Source organism: Geotrypetes seraphini, chromosome 2, assembly GCF_902459505.1.
Source record: "Geotrypetes seraphini chromosome 2, aGeoSer1.1, whole genome shotgun sequence".
NCBI lineage: Eukaryota > Metazoa > Chordata > Amphibia > Gymnophiona > Dermophiidae > Geotrypetes > Geotrypetes seraphini.
The window spans coordinates 41,423,639-41,444,345 of NC_047085.1; the positions used below are offsets into that span (position 1 = coordinate 41,423,639).

A 20,707-nucleotide genomic window follows, 5' to 3' on the forward strand; every position below is an offset into this window, starting at 1 on the left:
GGTGACGTGGTGGCAGGGAGAAAGAATCAGGGAAGCAGAGAAATCGGTGCAATGACTTGGGGGGGCAGGGAGAGAAAAAAAATAATGGAAGTGTAGAAATCAGCGCGATGGCTGGGAGGCAGGGAGAGAGAAAGAATCAGGGAAGTGTAGAAATCAGCGCGATGGCTTTGGGAGGGGCAGGGGAAGAGAGAAAGAAAGACAGGCAGGCAGGGGGAGAGAGAAAGACAGAAATAAAGATGGGGCAGGGGAAGACAGAAAGAAAGACAGGCAGGCAGGGGGAGAGAGAAAGACAGAAATAAAGAGGGGGCAGGGGGAGAGAGACAGAAAGAAAAGGGGAGGGGGAAGAAAGAAAGGAAGAAAGAAAAGCAGAAAGAAATATTGGGTTTACAGAAGAAAGGAAGTGCAACCAGAAATTCATGAAATCACCAGACAAAAAGGTAGGAAAAATTATTTCATTTTCAATTTAGTGATCAAAATGTGTCCGTTTTGAGAATTTATATCTGCTGTCTATATTTTGCACTATGTCCCCCTTTTACTAAACCGTGATAGTGGTTTTTAGCGCAGGGAGCCTATGAGTGTCAGGAGCTGCGAGGGGCATTCAGCGCAGCTCCTCGCGCTAAAAAACGCTATCGCGGTTTAGTACAAGGGAAGGGAGTATATTTGTCTTTTTTTGTATAGTTTTTACTGAGGTGACATTGCATATTTTAAAGTCATCTGCCTTGACCTCTTTGAAAAAACACCCCCGAATACAAATGATAATTAACATTTTCTCTGCGTACAGTGTGCTTTATGTTTTTTAAATTTTTTTTTGGGGGGGTAGATCATTTTGATTTGGTCATTTTATAAAAGTAGCTCGCAAGCCCAAAAAAGTGTGGGCACCCCTGATCTAAAGTTTTGCATCTGAGGCAAAGGAGGGTTAGCTGACTTTCCACGACCTCTAGGAGCTTCCCAGGCTTTTAGCCCCGCTGCTCTAACCATTAGGTACATCTAATGCAGATAGGGCCTGATTCTGGAAGCGACACCTGCTGTGGCAGGCAAGTGCCGCATATCGATCACCGGCAGGTGCCACGTCCAGAGCTGCGTCTTTTTTGAGGACTTGAGATAGATTAAGAAATGCCTTTATTATGTTTAATTTCATACTTTAGATTTGGATTTGATCTCATGCTATCTTAATCTAATTTTCTGTACAAGATATTAAATGCTTGTTTGAAAATATTAAAAAAACAGAAAAAACCTTGCGGTTTTTTTGTTGTTTTTTTTTAACACCGGCACCTTAAATGAAGGCCAGCATTTTAGAGGCCTACATTTAAGGTGCTGGTCTCCCGCCTATGGAGGCACATAAAGACACCTACGGATGCCTAAGGTGACTTTCTGCACAAACCATGCCCACACCAGCCTTAGGCGTCTGTAGGTGTCCCTATGCGCCTCTGTAGGTACGAAACAGGTGCCTAAGAATAGCGCCTGCATTAAAAAAAAAAAAAAAAGAAGCATGCATCCTGATTGGTTCTTTAGATCAGTGTTTCTCAACTTCTTCAAGCCAAGTACCCCTTAAGTCTAACAAATATCATCTGAGTACCCGCACAGTGCCGCGTACCCCCAAGTGACTCCAACAAGTGACTCGCGTACCCCTAAGGACACCGTTTGGAGAATTTGGCCCAAAATGCCAAATGTTTGTTAACTCAACAGAAAATTAAAGGGTAGCAGAGCTTAAGCCTGGTGGCTATTTGGCAACCTACCTAAAACGTTGATAGGTACATCAGTAAATCAGAATTTCTGTTACAGAACTGCTGAACAATACTGTTCATATGGCCAATAGGAAGATGCTGGACTGGGGAGCCAGGACTGACTGAGAGCTAAATGTTAAAGTACCTGTTTATATTTGCAGACTACTGTAAATACTATTCTGTCCGATAAGTATCATTTTTGCCATGCATTATTTTGATTTTTTTTTTGTACATAATTCCCTGGAGTGCATAGAATGTATATAACACTGTCAGTAACTGAGGAAGTGTGGGGGAGGCAGCTGGCAGACAGTGAAGGGGTTGTTGCCTGCTGTGTTCAAAAGTGCCCCTAACCCCCCCCTTTTTTTTTTTTTTTTTTTTAAAGAGCGGTGCTCATATAAGGGGAGCAGTGTTCCCTTTTAAGCTGTTCTAAACATCCAGTATAGCTATAAAGTACAAGCGAACGACTTTGTGTGTGTGTTTGTAGGGAACATTGCTCGTTGGTACCTTATCATTCATATTACTGCAGCCAGATAAAGGCCAAATGGCCCATTCAGTCTGCCCATCCACAGTAACCATTATCTCTACCTCTCTCTCTAAGAGATCCCACATGCCTATCCCAGGCTTTCTTGAATTCAGACACAGTCTCTGACTCTACCACCTCTTCTGGTAGACTATTCCATGCATCTCCCACCCTTTCTATAAAAAAGTATTTCCTCAGATTACTCCGGAGTCTATCACCTCTTAACTTCATCCTATGCCCTCTCATTGCAGAGTTTCCTTTCAAATGAAAGAGACTCGACTTATGCGCATTTACATTACGTAAGTATTTAAACGTCTCTATCATATCTTCCCTCTCCTGCCTTTCCTCCAAAGTATACAGATTGAGATCTTTAAATCTGTCCCCATATGCCTTCTAACGAAGACCACACACCATTTTAGCAGCCTTCCTCTGAACCGACTCCATCCTTCTATATCTTTTTGAAGGTGCGGCCTCCAGAATTGTATACAATATTCTAAAGGGAATAACCACCGGTACCGGTGGCCTGCAGAACGAAGCACCTGAATAACCTCCCGAAACTCTCTTCTCTTTTGGAGTGTCACCAAAGCTAGGTCCTGGTATACTCCTACGGTAATTCCCTGCCAAGTGAAAAAGGGTTGTCGCCTCGCAGCTTGTAAAATCTTCTCTTTCAAGAGAAAGTCCCCAAAACAAGCTATGATATCACGATTTCCTGCTCCCCGAGCCAGGCCCAAGCTTCTATGGGCTCGATGCAGTATGATATGAGAGTACTCTTCCTCTTCCAAAAGGCGGCTGCAAAGCTCTTGCACCACTTGTCTGGCATCTTTAAAATGATCAGTCTCTGAGATTCCCTTAAACCATAAATTATTTTGATGAGATCTGTTTTCTAAATCCTCCACTTGCGCTGTAGCTCTGCCAATTGTGCCACTGACGAATCAGCTGCCGTTTTGGTCTCCAGCAGATCCGTCGCCACCTGCTCAATACAATCTTCAGAGGCCGCGATTCGACCGCCCAATTTGCTCACCTCTGCCCGGATTTCAGCTAGAGCCGCCTTCACATCCGCTCTCACCCCCACCATTTCGGCATTTTAGTTTACAGAACCATTTCTCCATGTTTCCCACCACTAGCGACTCACCCTCCAATAAAGGTGCCGTGGATGGTCCGGCCTGAGCTGCCGTGGGATGATTTGCCATCTTGGAAGGGCCCGCCGGAGAGCTGCTCACATGCGATCGGGTTTTCACGCTCATGGTACCTGGAAACTGGAACTTTTCCAGTTTCTTCTTGCTCGCCATGCACTTCACTGTCTAGCAGTACCTTTCAATCACCCCCGACTGCTACTGAAGGTATTTTCTGTATTGCTAAGCACGAGCCCCATCGGAGCTCAAAAATTAAGCTGCAATTCTTCAAGCTGATGTCACTTCCTCCTGTACACAATATTCTAAATGAGGCATCAATATCTCCTTTTTCCTACTAGCCATACGATTGGGGGATTCAGTGATTGAGAGAGGGTGGGAGAACAGCTAATCAAGCCAATCTAAAAGGATTGTGGGGGAGGGGAGATCCATCCATCCTCCTCCCAAGCCACTAATCTGACAACACTTATGGTTGTCTCGCATACAAAATGAAATCTTGTATCACTGGCTTAAAAAAACAAACCCCAGACTGAATTACTGGCTTTATGAAAGATCGGATCAGAGTATCCAGGCACAGTAAATTTTTACCCATTTACGACCTGTGGCACAGTGTTATGGGAGCTTTTGCTTTGTCTTCTTTATTGCTTTCAAACTCCAGAGTTCTACACAAGCCTCAAACCTGATTCTAGACACTGTAATACCGTTCATTTCTCCAAATTAAAGAGCTTCATTAACTGCTGTTGGTTTGTTTACAATGACTTCTTGTGGGAATTGTAGAGGAGTAGCCTAATGGGTAGTGCGGTAAACTGAGATCCTGGGGAACTGGGTTCACTTCCCACTAGAGAATGACACAGTGACAAAATTCATCACCGTCCCCTTGGATAACCACGGGAAAGCATCCCATGTCATTCTTCACCAGCATTCAACCTCAATCCTTCTACACCAGCATTCTTCAATGCAAGGCTTGAGGGTCAGTGGCTGAGCCCATTTATACTGTACTCTGATTCTTATGTGAGCCAAGTACAGTGGTGCCTCGCATAACGGACGCCTCGCACAGCGAACGCTGCGCACAACGAACTTTATGTCTTGATTCGTACAACGAACTTCGTTTCACACAACGAAGTCGCCCGAGCTGCATCCTTCCGCGCAGGCACTGCGCTTAACTGCCCTCTCTCCGCCTGGCTCCCTCTTGCCCCCCCCCGACTCCCCGACACGATCGGGGCAAGAGGGAGCTCAAGCCCTCTTGCCCCCCCGACTCCCCGACACGATCGGGGCAAGAGGGAGCCCAAGCCCTCTTGCCCCCCCGACTCCCCGACCCGATCGGGGCAAGAGGGAGCCCAAGCCCTCTTGCCCCCCCGACTCCCCGACACGATCGGGGCAAGAGGGAGCTCAAGCCCTCTTGCCCCCCCGACTCCCCGACACGATCGGGGCAAGAGGGAGCCCAAGCCCTCTTGCCCCCCCGACTCCCCGACACGATCGGGGCAAGAGGGAGCTCAAGCCCTCTTGCCCCCCCGACTCCCCGACACGATCGGGGCAAGAGGGAGCCCAAGCCCTCTTGCCCCCCCCCGACTCCCCGACACGATCGGGCCAGGAGGGAGCCCAAGTCCTCCTGGCCACGGCGACCCCCTAACCCCACCCTGCACTACATTACGGGCAGGAGGGATCCCAGGCCCTCCTGCCCTCGACGCAAACCCCCCTCCCCCCAACGACCGCCCCCCCCAAGAACCTCCGACCGCCCCCCAGCCGACCCGCGACCCCCCTGGCCGACCCCCACGACACCCCCAACCCCCTTCCCCGTACCTTTCTGTAGTTGGCCGGACAGACGGGAGCCAAACCCGCCTGTCCGGCAGGCAGCCAACGACGGAATGAGGCCGGATTGGCCCATCCGTCCCAAAGCTCCGCCTACTGGTGGGGCCTAAGGCGCCTGGGCCAATCAGAATAGGCCCGGGAGCCTTAGGTCCCTCCTGGGGGCGGGGCCTGAGGCACATGGGCCCAACCCGACCATGTGCCTCAGGCCCTGCCCCCAGGAGGGACCTAAGGCTCCCGGGCCTATTCTGATTGGCCCAGGCGCCTTAGGCCCCACCAGTAGGCGGAGCTTTGGGACGGATGGGCCAATCCGGCCTCATTCCGTCGTTGGCTGCCTGCCGGATAGGCGGGTTTGGCTCCCGTCTGTCCGGCCAACTACAGAAAGGTACGGGGAAGGGGGTGGGGGGTGTCGTGGGGGTCGGCCAGGGGGGTCGGCTGGGGGGCGGTCGGAGGTTCTTGGGGGGGGGCGGTCGTTGGGGGGAGGGGGGGTTTGCGTCGAGGGCAGGAGGGCCTGGGATCCCTCCTGCCCGTAATGTAGTGCAGGGTGGGGTTAGGGGGTCGCCGTGGCCAGGAGGACTTGGGCTCCCTCCTGGCCCGATCGTGTCGGGGAGTCGGGGGGGGGGCAAGAGGGCTTGGGCTCCCTCTTGCCCCGCTCGTGTCGGGGAGGCGGGGGGGGGCAAGAGGGCTTGGGCTCCCTCTTGCCCCGATCGTGTCGGGGAGTCGGGGGGGCAGGAGGGCTTGAGCTCCCTCTTGCCCCGATCGTGTCGGGGAGTCGGGGGGGCAAGAGGGCTTGGGCTCCCTCTTGCCCCGATCGTGTCGGGGAGTCGGGGGGGCAAGAGGGCTTGAGCTCCCTCTTGCCCCGATCGTGTCGGGGAGTCGGGGGGGCAAGAGGGCTTGGGCTCCCTCTTGCCCCGATCGTGTCGGGGAGTCGGGGGGGCAAGAGGGCTTGGGCTCCCTCTTGCCCCGATCGTGTCGGGGAGTCGGGGGGGGCAAGAGGGCTTGAGCTCCCTCTTGCCCCGATCGTGTCGGGGGTGCCAGGGACCACACGGAGTCACCCACCGTACCACCCGATTCGGGTAAGCGCAGGTATCGGTGGGTGGCTTATTTGCAGGGGGGTGCCTTATTTTACATTTTTTTCTAAAAAGGGGGGGCTGTCTTATTTGATGGCCCTGCCTTATCATCGGGGAAACACGGTAGAAAAAAAAAAAAAATGAACAGTTAAGTCCCAGTTTTTGCCGCTGAGACTCTGCCCTCTCTCACTGTAAAATTAGACTCTACTTAGTCTGTCTTTAAATTTAAAAAAATGTGTGTTGTTTTAAAAAACAATTATGTTTTTAGATGTATCTAAATAAAAATAATAACCAAAAATTTATCTTTTTTTATGTCATCTTAGCATATTTTATGCTGCAGAACGAATTATTTTTTTTTACATGTATTCTTATGGGAAAACGCGTTTCACATAACGAACGTTTCGCATAACAAACTTGCTCCTGGAACCAATTAAGTTCGTTGTGTGAGGCACCACTGTATAGGATAATGAAGCCACTGTGACATCACTGATGAGGTTGGCTCTTAGGCAATGGTGGAATGAGGCATTATGACATCACAATATCTACTCTGGATACCAGAGACTGTCATTCTTTAGTGCCTATCTCAACCTCAGTCCTTCTACACCAGTATTCTTCAATGCAAGGCTTGAGGGTTAGTCGTTGTGCCCATTCATGCTCTGATTCTTTCCTCTCTCCATAAAGAATGACATGGGGGATGGTTTCCCATGGTTATCCGTGGGGACAGGAACGATGTGAATTCTGTCACGTGTCATTCTCGACTTCCCACTGCATCTCTTTATGACTCTGGACAAGTCACTTAACTCTCCATTTATCTAAGATTGTGAGCCCATAAGGGACAGAGAAAGTACCTGTGGGGAGTGTGTGGTGCAGTGGTTAGAGCCACAGCCTCAGCACCCTGAGGTTGTGGGTTCAAATCCCATGCTGTTCCTTGTGACCCTACACAAGTCACTTAATCCCCCAGGTACATTAGGTAGAGTGTGAGCCCACCAGGACAGATAGGGAAAAAGGCTTGAGTACCTGAATGTAAACCACTTATGGCCTTTTTTACAAAGCCATGCTAACAGCCCCGAAGCCCATAGAGATTTAAAGGGCTTCGGGCCTGTTGCCATGCGGCTTTGTAAACGAGGCCGTTAGACTCTAAGTGGTATATAAATGCTAAAAAAAAAAAAAAGTGTAGCGCTAAAGAAATGATTGGTGGTGGTAATGGGAATTACACATATGAAAATTAAACTGATCAAGAAATGACATTTCAGAAGGAAGGGATGCAATGGTCGATACTTACTGCCACCACGTACACTCTGATAAGGACTTTTACTGGGTGGTTGGGTGGGATGCCTTGCAGAATATTAAGATGCCCACTGTCCGCACAGCTGGAATCCTCAGGACTCTTGTAGATGTTGAAATAGCCCTATTGAATAACCAAATATCCTATTTACTAAATAGTGCCTCAAATAAAGACATAATAGTTGCTGCAAAGTGGCCTGACAAAGGCAGAAGGTACCAGTAGTGAGTTCATTCTAGCTGAATTATGGAAAAATTAAAACGAAACCTATTTTGCTTAGTATCTGCAATGAACCTACTGCCTTTGCCTCTGAAATCTTGGAGATCTTAAAGGGGCTATGCAGAAGTCGATTATGATGGGACATATTTCCCAGGCACTTAGCTTGCTTTTGAGCTTACGTGGACCTACTTCCTTTTGCCACTAAAGGGCAAAATAGCCAGTCAGAAAAAGAGATGGAAGAAGGCAGAATTTCTAATAGGAGAAGGGGAGAAACTTCCCAGGGGAAGAGAGAGGTTCCTTTGCCTGGACTGAGAACTAGAAAGGGGACAATGAGGGTGACTGGCCCATAGGATCCACATTTTTACTGGTCGGGATTGGAAACTGAGCAAACATTTTGAAAATTATGCACACGGTATTTTAAAATTCTGCATTCTTTGTCATTTTTTTTAGTTCTAAATCTCTCCATCATAAGAACTGGTTTCTTCCCAAGATCTAACAGTCTCAAGCTTTCTCTCTCTTCAGATTTGACCCTCCAGTAATCCCATTCTCCAGGTTCTATCCTCTGTAGTTCTTTCTCTCCCCCCCCCCCTACCCTGACAAATTCACTTGACGTCCTTCTGTCTTCTGGCAGGCTTAATCTCCAAATTTCTCTCAGGGTAGATACCTCCCAGTTTTCTCTTTGTCTGCTCCCTATTTCTTTCTTCCCTCACCCCCTGCAAGACCCCCATCTCTTCCACTAGCAAGATCCCAGGCCACTCTTCCTTTCCCAGTTCTCTCTCAAAGATTCTTTGCAAAATTCTCAGGCTACCTATGTCCTCCCCAATTCTCTCTCAAGGCCTCCTAGGAAAACTCTCAGGCTTCATGCTCTCCTCCGTTCTCTCTCTCTCTCTCTCTCTATTTTTACCTTCCAGCAAGACCCCAAATTCTCTCGCTATCCACAAGACCTCTTTCTGTCCTCCCTGCCAAGCATAAACTATAATTTTCTTACTCTTCATCCCTGATACATACCCCTTCTTTTCCCCCTGGTACCTCCTCCCTCAGTTTGCTGTCTTTCTTCTTCCTTTGGCGCAAACTTTCTGCTGTCTGTTCCTCTTCCCTTCATTTAGAAACCTCCTTAGACAAATTTCAGGCTGCACTTAAAACCTTCCTATACAAAGATGCATCTCTCCAGATGTTAGCCTCCAGATACAGTACACATGTTCCCAGTGCCAGCTTGTAGAGCACAGCCCTCCTCTTCTTCCACCCCCCCCCACACTTTCCTATCAGTTACTGTAGCTCCAATTCAACATTTCCTACTCTATTTTAGCAACAGCGGGATCTGGATAGTCCCTGCTGCCCCCCTTACACCCCCACTCAATCCCTAACCCACCAACTAATAAAACAACACACAGTACATATGGAACATAGCCGCAGCTCTTTATTAATCCAAAATATTAAATAAATTAACTTTGCATATATTAACATAAATTAACTCAATTGAACAACATCAGCAAGCTCCTCCCGAGCTACCCTGTGTAAACATCAACATTTGCCCCCGACCCCGCCACAAACAGCAAGAGTCTGAGGGGTGGCATGATCTCATGCCCCTTTAACCCAGGTCACCTGACCCCAAGGCACGGCTCCCAGCCGGCCCACCGCTCATCGCCGGATGAGCCCCAGCACTCTGTAGCTCGGGAGACCCGCCCTTCCGAGCTATGAAAGCACCCCCAACAAGGGAGGGCGGGCGGGAGAAAAGCCGCCCTGGAAGACTCAACAACTCTAGTCCTCCTAACTCCCTGATTTATAAATTCTCCCACTCCGCCACTCAACCCACTGACCCAATCCTATCCTGCCTTTAGGCGCGATCCCCTCCCCTTATCACTCCTACGTCAATCCTGTTCAATATGTATGTAAGTGACATTGCTGAAGGGTTAGAAGGAAAAGTGTGCCTTTTTGCAGATGATACCAAGATTTGTAACAGAGTAGACACCGAAGAGGGAGTGGAAAATATGAAAAAGGATCTGCAAAAGTTAGAGGAATGGTCTAATGCCTGGCAACTAAAATTCAATGCAAAGAAATGCAGAGTAATGCATTTGGGGATTAATAATAGGAAGGAACCGTATATGCTGGGAGGAGAGAAGCTGATATGCACGGACGCGGAGAGGGACCTTGGGGTGATAGTGTCCGAAGATCTAAAGGCGAAAAAACAGTGTGACAAGGCAGTGGCTGCTGCCAGAAGGATTCTGGGCTGTATAAAGAGAGGCGTAGTCAGTAGAAGGAAGAAGGTGTTGATGCCCCTGTACAGGTCATTGGTGAGGCCCCACTTGGAGTATTGTGTTCAGTTTTGGAGACCGTATCTGGCGAAAGACGTAAGAAGACTTGAGGCGGTCCAGAGGAGGGCGACGAAAATGATAGGAGGCTTGCGCCAGAAGACGTATGAGGAGAGACTGGAAGCCCTGAATATGTATACCCTAGAGGAAAGGAGAGACAGGGGAGATATGATTCAGACGTTCAAATACTTAAAGGGTATTAACGTAGAACAAAATCTTTTCCAGAGAAAGGAAAATGGTAAAACCAGAGGACATAATTTGAGGTTGAGGGGTGGTAGATTCAGGGGCAATGTTAGGAAATTCTACTTTACGGAGAGGGTGGTGGATGCCTGGAATGCGCTCCCGAGAGAGGTGGTGGAGAGTAAAACTGTGACTGAGTTCAAAGAAGCGTGGGATGAACACAGAAGATTTAGAATCAGAAAATAATATTAAAGATTGAACTAGGCCAGTTACTGGGCAGACTTGTACGGTCTGTGTCTGTGCATGGCCGTTTGGAGGAGGATGGGCAGGGGAGGGCTTCAATGGCTGGGAGGGTGTAGATGGGCTGGAGTAAGTCTTAACAGAGATTTTGGCAGTTGGAACCCAAGCACAGTACCGGGTAAAGAAGAAAAAAAAAAAAAATTTAAATTGAATCAGGTTGGGCAGACTGGATGGACCATTCGGGTCTTTATCTGCCGTCATCTACTATGTTACTATGTTAACTTCTCCACCCTCCAGCTTGCCTCGCAGGCAACACAGGGCCTCTCAGCCCCGTGTTACAATATGCCCTTCGAGACAAGCTCTCTGGCTGCTCTATTCTGTAAGCCGCTCAGATGATCCTTAATGGACAGCATAGCAAATATCTAATAAACCCGAAACCTGAAAAATCCAGTTTTCTCTTTGTCCCATGCTGATCTCATCCTGCTACAAGAGGATGAGGAGAGCGACCGCATCTTAGACTTCATCCACCTGTTCTGTTGCCTGATTTGAACCATTGGCAGTACAGAGTCCTGCGCAGTCAGGCCCAGGACGGTAGAAGAAGAAACATGGTCTAACATACAGCTGCCCTCCTTCTCTTGCAACGCTCGCAGAAAGTTGTGCGGGTATTGGCGCTCCCTATAAGCAGAGCGGGAGTCTTCCATCTACAGTCCTGACAGTGGAGAGTGCTGTTTCACTACTGCATATTCAATAGTGAAGGATGAGCAAGTTCTGCAGGATTCCAGGGAACTTGGGTTCATAGACAATGGCGCGAAAGACAAAAGCGCGTGCCGACAATTGAGTGCAGTGCGGAGGCGCGCGCCGCACAAAATTACAGTTTTTAGGGGCTCCGACGGGGGGTTTTGTTGGGGAACCCCCCCAGTTTACTTAATAGACATCGCGCCGGCGTTATGGGGGGTTTGGGGGATTGTAACCCTCTACATTTTACTGTAAACTGAACTTTTTCCCTAAAAACAGGGAAAAAGTTTAGTTTTCAGTAAAATGTGGGGGGTTACAACCCCCCACACCCCCCACAACGCGGTGCAATGTCTATTAAGTAAAGTGGGGGGTTCCCCCCCCACGCCCCCCCGGTCGGAGCCCTAAAAACAGTAATTTAGAGCAGCGCGCGCCTCTGCGCTGCGCTCAATTGTCTGGGCGCGCCTTTGTCCCGGCGCGCTTTTGACCTGACACCGGGAACTTGCCTGCCCCTAGTGATTGGATACACAATATTGAAGCATCATCCCCCCACTGACAGCAATCCAATCAGAGGACTCTCGCTCAGCATAGAGTAGGGTTGTTCATTGTTCCCTTTTCCACTGTATTATGAGCACAGATACCAAGTATGAATTGGACCTTTTAGCATTCCTTTGTTCTTGTGTCTTTCAGATGCTGTGATGCTTTAAGAGTTCAGACAGCATCAGGATTCTCAAGGGTTTCAAATGTTTCTTTTTTTTTTTTTTGTTTATATCTTTATTGATTTTCAAACTTTGATAGTGCAATACAATTGGTAAATCATAAAATACTGCATAGAACGCACTAATAACTATACAATTATTACATTAAACAGTCATTTACTCTCATCCTCATCTTAATCTATATATATAAAATCGGATGTATGTATGTATGTGCCGCGATCACGCAAAAACGGCTTGACCGATTTGAACAAAACTTGGTATGCAGATCCCTCACTACCTGGGGTGATATGTTCTGGGGGTATCGCGGCCAACCTGCACACCTGGGCGGAGCTACAAACAGAAAATCAGATTTCACCCATTCATGTCAATGGAAAAAATGTAAAAACTGCCTCCGCAAAACCGGCTTGCCCGATTTGAACGAAACTTGGTATGCGGATCCCTCACTACCCGGGATGATATGTTCTGGGGGTCTCGCGGCCCAACTGCACACGTGGGCGGAGCTACAAACATAACTTCAGATTTCACCCATTCAAGTCAATGGGAAAAATGTAAAAAGCTGTGGGACCGATTTGAACTAAACTTGGTATGCTGATCCCTCACTACCTGGGGTGATATGTTCTGGGGGTCTCGCGGCCCACCTGCACACATGGGCAGAGCTACAAACAGAAAATCAGATTTCACCCATTCATGTCAATGGAAAAAATGTAAAAAACTGCCATTCTCACAGTAATTCCAACTACCTGGGGTGATATGTTCTGGGGGTCTCGCGGCCCACCTGCACATGTGGGCGGAGCTACAAACAGAACATCAGATTTCACCCATTCATGTCAATGGAAAAAATGTAAAAGCTGCCATTCTCACTGTGACCAATTTGGACGAAACTTGGTATGCAGATCCCTCACTACCTGGGGTGATATGTTCTGGGGGTATCGCGGCCCACCTGCACATGTGGGCGGAGCTACAAACAGAAAATCAGATTTCACCCATTCATGTCAATGGAAAAAATGTAAAAAGCTGCCATTCTCACAGTAATTCACAAACGGCTTGACCGATTTGAACGAAACTTGGTATACAGATCCCTCACTACCTGGGGTGATATGTTCTGGGGGTCTCGCGGCCCTCCTGCACACGTGGGCGGAGCTACAAACAGAAAATCAGATTTCACCCATTCATGTCAATGGAAAAAATGTAAAAAGCTGCCATTCTCACTGTGACCAATTTGGACGAAACTTGGTATGCAGATCCCTCACTACCTGGGGTGATATGTTCTGGGGGTCTCACGGCCCACAACTCTATGTTGCTTGCTCAAGGGTGGGTTCACCCAAGAATTTATTTGTTCTTGCTCCAGGAGGTGAAACTAAAATTGTTGTTTATAATCACGTTTTGCGTTAGTTGTATTGTATTCATTTTGTCAAATATTTCACATTATAATTTGAATATTGTACTTTTTATTAAGCTGTAAAACAATAATTTCATTCACCACTATAAAGTATCTTTATTTCAATCCGTTTACTGTGTTATTGCTATTATTAAATACCCGTGCAACGCCGGGGCATCAGCTAGTTATTAATACAATAAAACATATGATGTGATTTCAATATTCCTCTCCTCCCTGGTAAAATCCCCTCTCAAAGCCTCCACGTCTCTGGTAATCTTCTCCTCTTCAAAATATCAACCAAGATTACAGTCCCCTAAAATGTAAAGCTCCTGGAAATGTCCAGCTTTCCCAATTGTTATCCTATTTGTTATCCTATCCTAGAAATGTCCACTTATCTTATTTGTTATCTAATTCGCAACTTCTCCTGGAAATATCCAGCTTTCTGATCTCACGTGTAACAAAAAAATTGTAACTATCTTAGAAATGCCCAGTTAGCTCTTTTGTAATCCACCTAGAACTGTAAGGTACAGGCGGAATAGAAGTCACTAATGTAATGTAATGTAATTTAACTCCTCAAAGTACATTTCCCTCCCCCCACCCACCCACCTTCCCTGGATGTGTAAAGAAATCTAATGAAAAGGGAAGAAAAATGACCCTTATTGTAATGCAACAAAAGTAGTCATGTTTTTAATATGGGTTTCGATGTTTCTCATGCAGTGGGTTCTCAGCACTACAAAGCATGCCCTACAATTGAAACATTTTAAACAAACCTCACTGGGCTAATAATAGTTATTATTCATGTGGTGGGATGTACTGCATGTACACAGCGCTGCATGGGGGTGCTTGGCTACAATGTCCCTGCCTTGCAAAGTTTGCAATCTTCATTTGAATGTAGGGACTTCAGCGACTTGCTAGAATCGCCACCGTGAATGGTGATCATCATTTTCTGCTTTGTATAGTAGAAGCAGTGGCGTAGCAAGGGTGAGAGGCGCCCAGGGGCATCAATACCTCCTTTTTCCTACTGGCCATACCTCTCCCTGTGCACTCTAGCATCCTTCTAGCTTTTACCGTCACCTTTTCAACCTATTTGTCCACCTTAAGATCATCACAAACAATCACACCCAAGTCCCGCTTTTCTGTCTTGCAAATGAGTTCTTCACCCCTTAAACTGTACCGTCCCCTCGGGTTTTTGCAGCCCAAATGCATGGCCTTGCATTTCTTAGCATTATATTTTAGCTGCCAAATTTCAGACCATTCTTCAAGCTTCGCCAGGTCTTTCTTCATGTTATTCACACCATCCAGCGTGTCTACTCTGTTGCAGATTTTGGTATCATCTGCAAAGAGGCAAATCTTACATGACAGCCCTTCAGCAATATCATTTATAAAAATGTTAAAAAAGAACAGGCCCAAGAACAGAACCTTGGGGCACACCATTGGCAACATCCCTTTCCTCAGAGCGATCTCCATTGACCACCACCCTCTGTCGCCTTCCACTCAACTAGTTCTTGACCCAGCCTAGCCCTTCACTTTGGGCACATCCCAAGAGCATTCGGTTTATTTATTAGATATCTGGGTTTATGCCAGCCAAGGAGCTAGTGTAATTTATATGCAATTAGGTTATGCACATAATTATGTGTTCCACCCATTCTCTATCCGAAGACCACCCATGTGTATCCCCACCTGCAAATTATGCACTATTGAAGATATGTGCATAGATACAGAAGAGTGCACAGGCAGTTATCCAACATTTTTATGCATATGGAGAAATATATGCTGGTATTCTAATCATTTATGCACATATCCAGTACAGAAATGTATTTTATAAAACTACCCGCTATGCGTCAGCTTAAGCTCTAGGATGAATTACTCAGGCACCAACACCACTCTAATCCATAAACTATAGCTCATCCAGAACACAGCCGTAAGACTGATCTTCAACCTTAGGAAATTTGATTCGATCTCATCCTTCATCAAACAATTACATTGGCTTCCAATATCATCTTGGATAAACTTCAAAATATCAGGCATCCTACACTACATACTGCACAGAAACTCAGCTGCTCCCCTTATCCAACTATTCTCAACGGCCTGGTCCACCTCCAGAAGAATCCTTAACAGAATTCTTTTTTTTTTTTATTTTAACTTTATTGAGTTTATAAAGCTAACAAAAATGCAAAACAATATTTATACAAACAATATTAATCATATATGCATTTATAATCTATGAAAATCCATACAACATAAAAAAAAACCCCACCCAAACATAATTCAACTAAACATGCCATCCACAAAAAAACCTCCACTACAGGCGAATCTTCCACTCCATACTAACCTATCTGGGAGTAAAAACTTGGAAAGACCTTCCAGAAACAATCAGAAAGGAAGCCAACTACACTTTATTCTGGAACATGCTGAAAACTCATTTCTTCGACAACTGATGCGATGTGCTTCTTTCTTTCTCTTCTCCCATTATTTAGGCCCTTCCATCAAGTCCTTCCCTGTCCATCCCTTGTCCCCTCCTTTCCCTCTCCCTCCTGCTCACTGTAAGTCACCTAGAAGAGCCTGCACAGGTTTCTGCCACACACAAATGGAAGATTACATTAGATTAGAATTATGTTGGGAATTATTACAAGCTAACGCATAAACGAATGACTCCATTTCCTGCAAGCTATTGGAAGATGCACTTTTCAGCAAGCACAGTATACCTTGATGCTTCAGAAGGGATGATGGGGCAGCCTGCATTAGCTATTTAGTGAACCCATGCCTATAGCTGCCAGGATTGGAACCCACCTTAAATTTTCCGATGACTCTGTCATCATAGATGCTGTGGTCATCCTCAGTTGATTTGCCTCTCAGGAGCTCAAAGGTCTTTATCCAGTCCTGAAAACCATGAAACTCGCCTTCTAGTTCTCCTTCATAGATCTGAAACATAAGACACCAAGGTCTTCTGCATGACAAAGGATGAGCGTGACAGTGATGTAAATGGCAGACCTCTACTGAAACACGATTTGGCAGTGCAGCTCTTTGCAATACATTAGACTATTTGAAACATTTCTGTCATTATTATTGAAAGGCAGATATGCGAGAGGAGGAGCAATGTGGCTGCATTCCTGCCCCTGAAGACCCCCGCTGGACCACCAGGTACACAGGTAGACCTGGGGGCCCTACCTAAACATCAGGGGAAGGGGATGGAAGGAGAGGGACAGAATATCGTGTTGGGGTGGGGGGGGGGGGGGGAGGAGGTAGGATACTATTATTGAGGCCCTAGGGGGCTCAGGAGGGTTTTTCTTCTAAAATTGTTGTGAGGATGCAGGCCCAATATCCAGAGCCAGCATCCGTATAGCTACGTGTTCTGGACAGCATAACTTGGGGCTCCTCCCCAATGCTGCCCCCAGCACCACCCCTGACCTGCCCACTTTTTTAGTTGCTGCTGAATATCCCCTCTTAAGTGGCCGGAAACAATTTAAGCGTGCAGGAGAGCTTCCTGCCTGCTTAAATTGATCTGAATATCAGCCCTCTGGTTTTTAGGATATAGATTAAGGCCTGGCTTTAGGAACAAGTCATGGTCTTAACCAGGCAATTAGAGACATGAGGGTGGCTTTTTCATGGGATATTAGGCATACAGGACAAAATTTAGTACATGTTGCCAAAATTTCAGCCCTTGGAAAATTGAGTGCTAAGAGCTATTCTGTGAAGTGTATCGCAAACTGTGTGCCCAGGTGTGCCCTGAGACGCTGGTGAGGAGGAGAGGCACCAGCGCCTGCCGACTGCTTACAGAACATGATTCATGTGGTGAGAGGCACATCCTGTAGTCAGTCAGCCGGTGCCGGTGCCTGGGGTTACCAGACATCCGGATTTCCCCGAACATGCCCTCCGTTTGAGGACATGTCTGAGGGTCCGGATGGCTTTTCAAAACCCAGCACTTTGTCCGGGGTTTTGAAAAGCCTCCTCAAATTGCGTTGGGTAGGGAAGAAGTCTGTGCATGCGCGGACTTCCTCCCTGCCCGACAAGAGCAGGCAGCGGGGGGCGGGGGTAGGGTGTTACAGGGTGAGGATGGGCAGAATTGGGCGGGCCTGGGGGCGGGTCTAGGAGGGGTCCAGACAGTGGCGTACCAAGGGGAGGAGCGGGGGGGGGAGGTCTGCCCCAGGTGCACGGCTTGGGGGGGTGCACAGCCGGCCAGGTCCGGGTCTTCCTGCCCTTCCTTTCCCCCGGCCGTGCCGCTACGATCCTACCTCCCCCCGCCGACATGAAGTCAATTTTGACTCGGGGGATTCTTGTGCATGCGCACTCCTACCTGCGGTGCCCTACAGCGCACGGAAAACGGGAGCACACAGGTGGGAGTGTGCTTGCACGCTTAGGGCTTTATTATATTAGATGTATTAACCAGAATATGTTAGCATTGGCATATGTTTATCACAGATCTTTGTTTTGTGTTCTGTGGTTTAGCAGATAGCTGATGGGGGAAGGAGGGAGGGTGGACAGTGGCCTTCAGCCCAAAATGGATGACCACCAGATTTTCTCCCTGCCCTTCCCCATGCCCCTTGCTCAAATGCAAAGTATAAATAACTAAGCAGATGGGGTATCCCAAAACCCTGGCAGCTGAAGACCTCTTCCTTCAGTCCATTATCCAGAAATTTCCAAGCTCTGCATCTGATGGCAACTCGGGGACAACGCTGCCAGCTGCAGAGCTTGGAGATTTCTGGTTGTCAGACCAGAAGAGGTGGTCTTCAACTGGTAGCGCTTTGGGATCCCCACCAGCATGGGAGGTGGCTAATTTTAGGAGATTCTGGGCCCAGGACCCCTGTGTTTTCAGTACAAAAAATGCATATCTGTTTTTCTTTCTCTTGCTGAGTTTAATTTCTTGGGGGTTCCCAGTTCAATATTTGGTAAAGGTCTGTGCTTTGTGTGTGAAGAAGTCATTTAAACTTAAAGTTGTTTTTATGTGTGGTAGGAACGGCAGGAAAGGAGATTAGAGGGATAAGGCAAGGAGGAGAGAGGATCAAGAGTCCCCTCTTTAATTTCTGCCCTGGGCCCCAACATGTCTAAAACCGACTTTGGATGGGAGGGGGAGATGGAAAACTGATACACAGGGGGGTGAGAGGAGAGAGAAAAAATTGTTGCACATTGGCTGGAGAAGAGGAAGGGACTTGCAACAAAGAGGTAGAAAGGGGTGAGAGAGAGAAATCCTGCATATGGTGGAGGGGAGGGAGACATGCATGGAGAAAAGAAAGGAAGAAATGTTGGACATAGGGTGGAGGGCAGGGAGAGATGGTACATGGGGAGAGAAATGTTGCACATGATAATGGAGGGGAGGAAGGGAGAGAGGCTGCAAGAAGGGGAAGAGAGAGGTTTGACCCAGGGCACAAGGCAGGGAAAGAGAGAGAGATGGTAGACAGTGGGAAAGAAACAGAAATGTTGCATATGGCAATTGAAGGGAAGGTACAGAGATGGAAGAAGAATGGTGAGCACAGAGAAAGTATATATTTAGAATGTTTAAATGTTTTCCGCTATTTTATTTTATTTTTTTTAAATTTATAAATTTTCATTATTACATACCAAGTAAAACACTTGTACAGAAAGTGGGTTAGTCTGAATACAGCTTCATAAAGTGTAAATCATATTACACCTTAACACAGTTTTATAAGAAGAATAAAAACAAGAAAATAATTTCCCCCTATTTTATTTTAAGCACATGGAGGGGCATAATCAAAAGAAATGTCTAAGTCCGTTGGGGCCTAAGCCGCAAGTCGCCCAAAGTTGGACACGGGAAAAAGTGCATTTTCAAAAAATACATCCAACATTTTTTTTTTCCGAAAATCGTCCAACTGTACGTCCAGCCGTCTGATCGCCCAGACCACTAAGTCATCCATTTTATACCCCATTTTCATCCAAAAATTCATCTAAGTCGCAAACGCCTAGAAAAATACCTTTTGGGCACAGTAGGGACCTGAAAAGTGATGGACTGGACATCCAGACATGGCACCAGAGTAGTGGGGTACCTTACAGGGCACTGCTGTGAACTTCACAAAAAGGGTCCCACATAAACATCTCACTACAGCTCCCTTATAGGTCATGGTGAGCCCAATAAAACACCCCCCAGAATCTACTAGACCTACCTATCTACCACCCCAATAGCCCTTATGGCTGCAGGAGCCACTTATATGGCAGCACAAAAGGTTTGGGGTTGTTTTTTGGTGGGTGCACATTTTTCACCATGAATGCAGTGATAGAGTGGCTTATGGGCCTGGGTCCTCCTCTCCATGGTTCACTAACTCACCCCCAAGACTACTTAAGCCACCTCTGTGCAGCTCTACTAGGTTTTCCTACGCCAGGCTGCCAGTTGCTGATGTTCTGGAGGCAGATATGTAAAGTTGTTATTATGATTTTTTGGGGGGTGGGGGGAGTCAGTGATCACTGGGGCAGTATGTGGGGGGGGGGCTGCATTGCTTGTGTCTGCATTGCTTATCTGTAGATGGTCTGCACATGCTTAAAGAGCAGCGACCTTTTTTTAATTACTTTTTGGTTTTACTTTTCTTCGCACGCCCGTGGTTTTAACCTGCAGGTTAAAACAACAGGCTCGTAGTGCAGGGAACGGCAGGAGAGTCGGGGCGGTGAGAGGAGGAGATTCGGGGTGGCAGGAGAGGGGAGCAGGGCAGCGAGATGAGATTTGGGGCAGGAGAGCAAGCAAGGTCAGGCAAGAGAGCGGAGCAGGGCGGCCAGAGAAGAGTCGCGGCAGGAGAACAAGATGGAGTTGGAAAGCAATTAGCGACTTGTCCATAGCAGTCACTTCTTTTGTTGATTGGCCAGCCCGGTCGGTTTTCAAGATTTGTTTTGTGAATCGCTGCCTGCCTACACTTTAATGCCGATCCCCCTCATTTGCATGCGTGGATCGGAGGAAGATCGGGACAGAAGTTAGTGAATTGGGACGGAGGAAAATCGAGTCATAAAGGGGTTGCAGACTGATCGGTACACAATCGGTTTGCTTAGTAAATCTAGCCCTGTGTCTGAATTCAAGAAAGTGTGGGACAGGCACGTGGGATCTCTTAGAGAGAGGAAGAGATAGTGGATACTGCAGATGGGCAGACTGGATGGGCCATTTGGCTTTTATCAGCTATCATGTTTCTATGGAATGTTCCTGGCCACGCCCCTTTTCAAATACCCATGTTTGAAGTTAGGCACCATGCTTTATAGAATAGTGCACAGTGAGATGTGCACACAAAGTTTTAAGGCTACCAATTAACATCAATAATTGGTTGTTAGCATCCAATCATCGATGTTTCAGAGCTCACTCATCAATTTATTTGCATGCGCATGTCCGATGCGTGCAAAAAGTTAAGCCTGGAAATTTTGTGCAAAATATAGAAGCCAGAGGACAGAGTATAACTGAAAGCCTAATGA

At 47.2% G+C, this 20,707-nt stretch overlaps 1 protein-coding gene across 2 annotated transcripts in view; it reads right to left on the bottom strand.

Moving 5' to 3' along the window:
- FER1L6 (fer-1 like family member 6) overlaps positions 1–20,707 on the bottom strand; it is a 402,024-nt gene that overhangs the window by 82,304 nt on the left and 299,013 nt on the right. For both annotated transcript variants that reach the window (XM_033934878.1, XM_033934877.1), the window contains exons 30-31: positions 16,100–16,231; positions 7,533–7,658 (exon numbers count right to left, since the gene is read on the bottom strand). In XM_033934878.1, the coding sequence (XP_033790769.1) occupies positions 7,533–7,658; positions 16,100–16,231 (258 nt within the window). The remainder of the gene's footprint in view (positions 1–7,532; positions 7,659–16,099; positions 16,232–20,707) is intronic.